General features: G+C 40.9%; 3 protein-coding genes across 4 annotated transcripts in view; all 3 read right to left on the bottom strand.

Annotated features, from left to right (window-relative positions):
• LOC135239104 (butyrophilin-like protein 2) overlaps positions 1-10,185 on the bottom strand; it is an 87,940-nt gene that overhangs the window by 13,350 nt on the left and 64,405 nt on the right.
• LOC135239109 (butyrophilin subfamily 2 member A2-like) overlaps positions 101-10,185 on the bottom strand; it is a 14,146-nt gene continuing 4,061 nt past the window's right edge. The window contains exons 1-3 of one of the 2 annotated variants that reach the window (XM_064307548.1): positions 3,962-4,446; positions 909-1,250; positions 102-653 (exon numbers count right to left, since the gene is read on the bottom strand). In XM_064307548.1, coding sequence (XP_064163618.1) covers positions 298-653; positions 909-1,250; positions 3,962-4,028 — 765 coding nt within the window. In that variant the 5' untranslated portion in view covers positions 4,029-4,446 and the 3' untranslated portion in view covers positions 102-297. Of the gene's footprint in view, positions 654-908; positions 1,251-3,961; positions 4,447-10,185 lie in introns of those variants that run through there. The other variant, XM_064307549.1, reaches the window with a different exon arrangement.
• The window catches only part of LOC135239113 (translation initiation factor eIF2B subunit alpha-like), a 27,773-nt gene continuing 22,793 nt past the window's right edge, over positions 5,206-10,185 (bottom strand). The window contains exon 5 of the mRNA XM_064307551.1: positions 5,206-7,120. The gene's annotated coding sequence lies outside the window, so the exon portion shown is untranslated. The remainder of the gene's footprint in view (positions 7,121-10,185) is intronic.

Genomic DNA, 10,185 nt, shown 5'->3' with positions numbered 1-10,185 from the left:
AAAAACATTACTTTGTGAAGATTTTGTATTTTTGATACACTGTATTATCACTGTAATTTATGGATTAAAAGAAAATGACTTGCATTATTGCATAGATTTATCGCTTGACTCAGCTATTTTAATAATTAATATCTGAATGTGAGACAATAATGACAAAACATACTTGATGACAAAATGTTGTCTTGCACAACATTAACATGTCATTTAAAAAAAGCCATATTTCACAATTAAAACACTAAACTCTCTGTGTTTTCCCCTTTTCTGGTACATTTTGGAGTGAATTTGTGTGAGGTCATGTTACTTACCCAGTCCTTGTAGCCATGCCGGTGCATTGACTGATTCTCTGTCTGTATGGACTTTGCACATGAATTCTCCTTTGTCTTCTGTTTTTACATCCCTCAGTTTCAGAGAGAAGTTTCCTTTGGGAATCTCCTCACTGAAGAACTCAGCACGCCCCCTGAATCTCTCATGCTGTGACTCTGGTCTGTTCTCCCCCTCAGAAAACAGCAGCACCAGGATTTCCCCGTTTGTCTTTATCCACTCTACTTCTAACTCTTTGAGAGGAACATGGGTGTCCACTGAGCAGTTCAGAATCACATCCTGACCTGCATATGCAGAGATCGGCAGGTCTGCACCTGTCACAACCAGCCGTTCTGAAAAAAAATCAAGTTACATTTTTCATTTCACTTTTATAGGGTGTGGCATATTCTACCTTCACGCTCCTCTATGCATGCAAGCAAATACGTTCTGTTAATTTTATTACAACTATTTTTCATAGAAATGGAAAATTCAGCTGGTTTTCTGACAAATTTCATGCAGTAAAGATGCTTACTTTTCAAATATGTAACCACAACAAACAACAAAGCTGTCTGAACCTGCATCGGGACAAGTGGGCTGGGGGTACTTACCAATATCTATTTTCACCTTTGTTTCATTGGACTCGTGAACAGTGTGAACTACACACTTGTACAGCCCTTTGTCTTCAGTAGTGACATTCCTAAGCAGCAGAGAGAAGTTTCCTTTGGAGATTTCTTCAGAGAGAAAATCGGCCCTGCCGCTGTAAGCTGGGCTCTGTGATTCTGGCCTACTCTCTCCTTCCTGGAACAGATGCACCAGGGATCCAGAATCCTCCCTCATCCACTGCACCTCCAGCTCGAGCAGAGGTAGTGGGGTATCCACAGAGCAGGGTAACGTTACAGATGCCCCCAACTGGACAATTAGGGGCATTGCAGGACCCCGCACTGCAAATCCTGGAACCGAAGATACGTTTGAAATTCCTTCACAATACGTGCAAAAATGTATAAAAATCCCTATATGAACAAATTATAATACCAAACCGAAACTAGAATGCAAATGTCAAAATCATATAGCAATAAAATCAGTATATTGGTAAAACCAGGGGCGTTGCTGGACATAAAGCTCTACTGGGGCACAGGCCCCCCCATTACTGAAATCACACAGTTTTTTTCTTGAATGCCTGCTGCGTGTATGACATGCTATACAATGTGCTATATGAACCTTCCTTGCTTAGCCCACTATTACAGCCACTGCCATACTGCTGCTGCTGAAACAGAAACAACTACTACTGGTAAAGTAAAAAATGTAGAGTTATTAATCTTTATGAAAATATTTATTTCAACATACATTATGAACATTCTCAACATGTTTTTTAGGCATAAAAGTCATATCCTGCATATGCAAATAATAACAACAAAACCTGACTCAAGTCATTAAACTATTGCACATTCGCATTCTTCTGTTTTTCCACAATAATAATAATTAATAAAAACAATTTCAGAACAAAGAACATTTCAAACAAACAATCATTTCATGACTTGAGCAACCATTTAAAGTATATATATATAAAGTATATATATAAATATATAATCTGCAAGTAAACAAAGTATTCCCCAGCAGTTTGAAAGTGCCTCTCATGTCCAACACCAAGTCCAAACTGAGTTGGTTCATTTTTTGAGCATTAAACTGTACCGTCCATTTTTCATTTTGGCAAAGTGGTCAATCACTTGACTGTGACTCAACTTACAAACTTCTTCCTTCTCAACCGATAAGACAGCAAGATGGTGAAGCCTGTCTTGTCCCATTGTGCACCTCAGCCAAGTGTGGAGCCGTCTCAGCACACTGAATGACCATTCACAACTGCAGCTGTTGACTGGGATTGTCAGAGACATCTGAATGGCCTCTGACATCTGAATGGTATACTGTGGAGAATCTACTAAGTTTGACATGGAGTCCTACTGCCATGGAGTTGTTGATGCTGGAGAGGCACTGCAGAGAGATTCTCTAAGATGGCATTTACAGACCGCAACTGGCATGACCAGCGGGTCTTTGAGAGCTGCACAAGTTCAGATGGCTGTAACCCCAGCTGATTTTGAACATCTTTGAATTTGTGACGGTTTACAAGCGAAACACTGAAAAATGAGTACACTGTAACAGGTCAAATAAATCCCTGGCTTCTGGTACTGCTTGACAGGTGTGACACAGTACTAAGTTTAGTTGATGTGCATAGCAGTGCACATAAATGGCCTGTGGATGATTCACTTTAAATCTGGCTTGGACACCTCCAACTGCCCCATTACTGCTGCACCATCATAAGCCTGCGAAACACACTTAAGGTGTTCAATGCCATTATGAGCCAGCTGTTCTTAAATTGCAGCAGATATGCATTCTGCATCAAATTCTTTCAATTCTGTCATGGCCAGCAAACACTCCTTTACTGTACCTTCAGTGACATAAAGGACACATATAGCCAACTGCTCAGTGTTTCCATCTCTGGCTTCATCTGCCATAATTGAAAACATTTCTGCATCTTTAATTCACTGACAATAGTTGCTATTACCTCTTGAGCAAAGCACTCAATTATCTCATTTTGAGATGAAGGTGATACATATGTACTGTGTGACGGGGATGAGTACGACTGCAGAAATGGATCAAACTGTTTTAGGAGTTTCATACACTCAAGAAAGTTTCCCTGATCGTGGCCACAGAATGGAATGTTTTGTTTAGCTAAGAATTGTGTGACAGCCACAATGCGGCTGATGTACTCCCGTCTCTCTTTGATTTCTGCTTCATTTGCCGAGTGTAACTGTTCAACAGCACTACCACGAGCAGCACTGGCTTTAAAGCTGTGCCAGGAAAGCATGCTTGCTTTATGGGCAGGTGTTTTTTCATGTTCTCTAAAGAGATCCAGAGCTTTTTTCGAATTTGTTAGCCCAGTATTTACAAAAGTGTCATGCTTCATGTGTTTACCAAACATCCTACATGAAAAACAAAAAGCTGCATCTCTAGATATGGAATATTCTAAACAAGCTTCCAAACCAGTTAGAAGGTGCGTGCCTCAGCTTGTATTTTTGGTTAAACTGCGTTGCTTTGACCTTGTGGATTAGAAAAAAAATCCATTCTTTTCCCGTTATTATCAATCTGCTGCCAAATATAGAAACTTGTTAAAACTCGAACGTGAGATTTTACTGGGGCACAGCAGATCAATACTGGCTGGGGCACGTGCCCAAGTAAAAGGGGTCTAGCAACGCCCACGGGTGAAACACAAACATAATTAAAAACTAAATTGAGTCATAACGGTTAGTTAGTTTATTACGGTCATTAACATTTTCTTTATAAAAATGAGTGTACATAGATATCAGTAAATGATAGTTAGTCATTTTTCCAAAAGGTGTATACAAAAGAAACAATATTAAAATATGCGAAAGGGTGTAGGAATAAGCCTTAGCTTATTTGACCTACCCTTCTTACAATAATTATATCATTAACCCTTTAGTAGGTACAAAAAATGAAAACAGAAAAGGAATTAAACTAATTATGTAGCAATCAATTTTTTTTTAATTCCATAGGCTAATATTGAAACTACACGCACAGATGCTTCACTTTTTTTTTCGTTTAAACACCAGTTATTGCCGTAGGCTACAACGGAGAAAAGTCAATTTACCTTCAGTCCTGATAGCGTAGAACAACAACATAAACCAACGGAAATTTCTCATCTTGTTTTTCATCATGAGCTCTTCGAAAGTCAAAATTTGTGCGATTACGCTAATACTCTTTAAGGTAGGCTACATTAAAGGAATTATGAAAACGCTGCTTACTCATACGCACGCACAACGCACGATTATATTTTAACTTTCACTTTCACATCTATGGCTACCGCGGCTTTACTATATTTAGTGCAGAGGGCAGAAAGGTACTTGCGTGTACAATTTTTAACTGGCTCAGGACGCTTGAATGCATAAACTATATAAATAGATGCGCGCGCCTGTGATTGAAATAATGAGGCAAGCGCTTCGTTTAACATTATGCGACGAAGCCACGAATTAAATACATCACGTAAAACTTGCGTTTGTATTCTGTTGAAACTGTGACAGACAGCAGCAGCTGAGCTTTTGTTATTTGATCATGACACAACGCCTCACTGCTGTATGTGTATATGGGTTACATTTTAATTTGATTAACTTCATTAAGTAATGATTCATTCAGTTCTTGTTATCACAAAAACACCAACTGATAGAATGTGATCCTCTAGTTAGGTAAGGGAGATGATTTGACAAAATCTGATGCATCAGCAAAACCATGCATGCATATTAATATTACACTATTAGGAAATGGGTACTGCAAGTTACAGAGGTGCTGAATTTTTCAACGGTTTTCTGACTTAAAATGTTTTGAATGACAGATAAAAATAGTACTTATCCTTTCCCCATTTCACCCCAGTTCAGTATCCCTAAATGCGTCTGTAAGCATGTCCCATTACTGCAAAATCCCAATTCTGGTCACTTTTTTAAAAAAATTTAAAAAAACAAGGAAAAAATTAAGTCAACGTATATTCTACTTGACCCCACAACCCTGCTCAGGATAAGCGGGTAAAGATAATGGATGGATGGATCTTCTACCCGAAGCTATGTTTTAACCCGTTGAAGAGTAGATTTTTTAGTCTACTTTTGGTCTAGTCAGTGTTCCTAGAACTCCATTGCTTTCAAATAATAGTAGTGATTGCTACATCAGCATTTGAATGTTCAGTTAAGAATCACATATTTGTCATCTCGCACCTCAAAGGGTTAAATGAGAGCCTGAAACCGGGGGAGAGCCGTGAGGGTTACAGATGGAGATGGGGTCACAGTACAGAGTACTGAGTACTGTGTACTGGTCACAGTACAAAATAAATATCAAAAACTTGTCTCATTAATATTTCAATATTTTATTCAATCATCTTCTCTTAAAAACAAACAAATGTAACAAGAAACAAAGTATGCACTGCAGGGCATTACTCCACAACAAAAAAATAGCCCAGTCTTAACTGGTAATCTCCATTTTACAGTCCAACATAAAATCTCGCCAAAATATATTTGCAAATCTGTTTACGTTTTCCTGTCTGTCGAACGAAGGTGGTCGATAATAGGTGCTCTCACTCTAGCTAGCTATATAGTTAGTACAGGTGCGCCGTGGGTCTGGACGGTTTCGCGCTTGTTTAGCTGCAGCTTGTTCTCTGGGGGAATCCATGCTTTGACCGGGCGCAGCCATCTTACTTCATTGCGACGCGCCGACGCATGTTATGCAAATCGGCGTATTTCCATAATCGATTAAATCGATGAGTCGCCCCAGCCCTATTAAGTAACTAAGCAGATTGATGAGGAGGAGTGGGAAATTGTGAGCTTCATTTTAAGTCTTTCAAATCCACTAAGTGATGGCAGCAATCATCTGGTGATGGCAGCAGTGTGGCTGGATTCAAAGAGCTGGGGTGTTTCAGATGAATGGATGGCATAAGCAAGCTTGTTTCCCGTCGGGTCCACCGAGCCATGTGGACTACAGAAGATTTTTTTCAGTCAAAATAGCAAGGACAGCGTGAGGCACAACAATTTCCACATCCTGTGTTCCTATCAGTGGCAGTGCTTGCCTTAGAGAGTCCGTAGCCCTGTCTACTGCTTGTAAGCACTGTGGCATTGCTTGAGCTCCTGCACCCGGCCTCGATGAAAAATAGGCAACTGGCCGCATTCAAGATTCTACAAATGGGTTTTAAAAAAATGAAACGTACCCACACTGGAACACTGTGGTAAAGAGGAACCTTCACTCTAAAATCGATTTTTGATCAATTGCATCACTCGAACATTTTTGATGGTAGGTCATTCCACCAATAATAATAAATGGGCCAATTATACAAACTGATTTTCCAGATATCAAGTCTCCTGACTCAGTATACCTGAATGAACCACACAACTCCGAAAGACAGAGAAGCTTGGTTTGGATGCAACTATGACTACAGAGTGAAAGGATAGCAAATACGAGGGATTTCAATTTCGATTTCAGTACCGATTCACAATGTACAATCGTGAAAGAACTCTGTGGTACTGGTGAATAATTTCTGGTTCTTTGAAAAATATCATAAATGGGGTCTGCTGGGGGACTGGTGGAAGAGCCCCACAGTCTCAGATCAAGTGCGGACCGTGCCAGTGCCGACTGTAGCAGGTAGCTGCATGGGCAGATGCACAGTTGGCCGATTGGCCAGTCAGGCTGTCTGCATTTCATAACTCTTTGGTGGCCCCTGGTGGCCGATCGGCCAGTGACACATATGAAAGGTCTTCCTCCACATCCGCTCTGTGTGAGCTTCGCTGTGGTCGGCAGTGTGAAATGAAGCACTTTCAGAGAACCGTGAATGTCTACGTTCTCCTGAATCGGCAGTGGTGATCGCACATGAACGTGCTTGCGGTTGCAAAGCGTCAGACATGCCAAATTAGGGAGGAAACTGGATATATTCAGTCCCACGTTGGGCACAGATATATATATATTTTATAAATGATTAATCAATAAATAATTAATATGCAGGACATTTGCTGTGGTTGAAATGCGCATGTTTGACTGGGCTGATACACACGTGGCAAACTATTTGACCATTGGAATGGATGAGGTATGTGCTGTACTTGTTTGTCTAACCCTTAGCAGTTGATTTCAGAGAGCCAGACACAGCCCAGATACAGCCCACATCTGAGGCCTTAAACAGTCGTGGTCAATTTAGAACAGGAGAAAGCTTTACCCCACGGCAGCATCTAAAACTACAGTGACAGGAACGTTGCGATTTTTCAATGCCTCTGCCATTTTTTTCCTGCAACAGAAAGAAAAAAATGAAAAATCACTACTGTTTTTATTAATATTTGTTTAGTAGATACCCTAAACCAGTGATTTACATAACATACAGACCATAAAGTTTATCCATGAAGGGGCATGTGTGAGTGCGTGTGTGCGTGCATGTGCTTTCCCTGTTTGGTGTCACAGCAGGCTTTCACTGTGTGTGTGTGTGTGTGTGCGCGTGAGCGTGTGAGCCTGTGTGTGTGTGTGTGTGCGCGTGTGCGTGTGAGCCTGTGTGTGTATGCGTTCGTGTTTGTGTAGGTGCGCGCGTGCGTGGGCACGTGCGTTTTCCCCGTTTGATGTCACAGCAGGCTTTCACTCAGTGTGTGTGTGAGTGTGTGTGCATGTGCACATGTGCATGTGCGTGTGTGGGTGCATGTGTGTGTGTGCGCCTTTTCCCCCGTTTAGAGCATTGCTTACCCTGCAGAGTTGAGGTGAATCCGAATCCGAATGCGGTATTCGGGAAAGCACAAATAATGCGATGGAAACAGACATTTCTTCTACCTGAAGTTGCTTGTTATTATTCGGATTCGGAATTTTAAAAAAGTCAGCTCCATGTCGAGTTCTCATAGCCTCTATCTAACGTTACATGGACAGAGAGAGAGAGAGGGGGGCGGCACCAGTTATGCTCGCCTGCTAGCTATATCTGGAACTCCTGCAGCTGCTATGTGCACAAAGTTGGCTAGCAAAAGAGATAGGATTCATTTAGATAACCTCTAATTAAAAGATAATACCCATTCTGTTTGCAACATAGGACTTTGATTTCACTAACTAGTCGTTTCATTTACTACATATTATTGAAATGTGATCACTATATTCTGTAGTCGCCCCCACCGAGTCAGTGCACAGCAGGCAGTGGGCTGATCGTTCCCGGCTATCACTCAGGGAAACTCTCGCATCGAGGAAGAGGAGGTGTCAGGTGCGGGAGCTAGCGAGACAAAAGCCTGGTGTGGCAGCTGGATTTCTTTCCAAATCACATAACCTATAGATCAAAATGAAGCTTAGAACCTGTAGTTTTTAGCTGTATGTGTTCATTTCCTCCATTTGAAATATTGAAAAAAACGACGTTTTACCTTGTATTTCAGTCAATATTCATCCTTTTAAGATGTATGCTGTGTGTATCAGCCATAGGTCTTGGCTAACTGATGATTCATTGACCCATATTAGGGAGGTATAGCCTTACAAAAAGAGCTCAGTGAGAAAATGTTTAAAAGACTGTCTTGATTTATAAAGCTTCATTTTCCTAGTTCAAACTGACTGGAGAGTGTCCCCCCCTAGTTTAGGGGGGGTGGTGGTGGGGTTCGGATGGTTGTAGTCTATCCAAACTTAGTTCAGTAGGGAAAAAATAAATAAAATAAATAAAATAAAACAAGCAAAAAAAGTTAATGTATTACAGTTATGTAATTACTGTTGTAAAGTGGTAATTCACGCTTCCCTAGCGAACTGCAGTAACGTTAAGAAACGCGAACGCAGCATCATTGGAATTTAAGATTATTCATAATTATTCAACTGAAGGATACTTTTCTATATATCTTTACTGTAAATAGTTTCTATTTCCAGTGCAAAACAGAATCTTTCGATTTATGAAACATTTTTTTCAGTTTCTGATTGTTCAATGTCCCCCAGTTAAGGGGGGGGGGGGCGGTGGTGGGGTTCAGACAGTTTGTGAAACTTAGTTTAGTTAAAAATAAAAAAAAATAAAAAAAGCGAGAGAGATGAAAAGTACAGTATGAGGATGTGGAAATATATTTCATAATTAATTATATGTCAATATTAAATCAATTTGATCCTTTGCAGGCACAACGATTGCCTTGCCAATAAATATTATGTGAGAAAATACAACATTTGCCCGATTTAACGTGACTTCCAGTGTTCTATCCGAATACAGAAACAGTACAGATACAGATACAGATAATGATGTCTCTGCACACCCCTACTGCAGAGTCTGGCTGGGATTCTGTGACTTACACGGTGAAGTGCTTCTTCTCGGCCGCTGCCTCCTCCAGCACCCTCAGCACCACTCTGGAGGACGAGTGCGTCAGGATTTTCTGTGAGAGGGAATGAGGAGCGCGTACATGAGGCAGGAACAGGACAGGGAGGCCCCCAGAACTCTTTTTACTCTCCTCTGACAAACAAGCACTTCAGCTCAGTTTGAGGGTAACAATGTTTGCAATGTTCAACAGCAAAAGTGACGTGTGTGTCAGATTCTCTGTTTTTTTTCGTATACTGTTCCATGCTAATTATGCACCTGAATGTCCCAAAACATTTAGAGATTTAGAAGGAGCCTCATCTGCTCTGGATACTGAAATGTTGCGTCTGAAGAGTGTTGGGACAGGGCGCAGAACACGACAACCCTCACCGCTCCGTCTTTTATGAAGGTGTGGCACAGCTTGGCGACTTTGTTCCTGGAGAGAGAGATTTTCTTCAGGAAAAGTTCCCCTCTTTCAACCATAACTTTGTTGCACCGTGACAGATCTTGAGGAAAAGAAACAGCCTGTTACGGTCCTCATTTAGTGCAGCTGGTTAGTTGCTTTAGACTCCTGATATCATGCTGGTGGCTTGTTAGCCTGTAAGCAGGAGGATCTAAAAAGCAAACATGCGTCAGGCTATCATGACCATGTGTGCACTTGGTTGAATGTTCAGCTTTGCACCCTGGTATGATTGCAACTGCTGAGAAACAGAATACATTTTTTACCCAGTTCTGGTATTAGGGGCTTCTAGCATTTGTCTTCTCTCAAGGGAATTAATGCACCTAACATAATATAATAATGAGAACTGGCCATTCAGCCCAACGATGCTTGCCATTTTCCTAACTAAATTAGTGCTCTGATTACCTACGGACTAGATAGTATCTAACACTGTATCAAGCCTAGTCTTGAAAATCCCCAGAGTTTCTGCCTCTACTACATTACCTGGCAGGCTATTCCACACATTGACCTCTGTGTGAAAAAATTCTTCCTAATGTCTGATGGAATCAGTCAGAGAGCATTTTAACCTCTGACCTTACCCTAGTCTAGTGGACTGAAACAGAACAATTTTCTC

The sequence above is a fragment of the Anguilla rostrata genome, chromosome 14 (genome assembly GCF_018555375.3).
Source record: "Anguilla rostrata isolate EN2019 chromosome 14, ASM1855537v3, whole genome shotgun sequence".
In the NCBI taxonomy this organism is placed as follows: Eukaryota; Metazoa; Chordata; class Actinopteri; order Anguilliformes; family Anguillidae; genus Anguilla; species Anguilla rostrata.
Note: the sequence above shows the minus strand (reverse complement) of the source record. Positions and strands in the feature narration are given on the sequence as shown.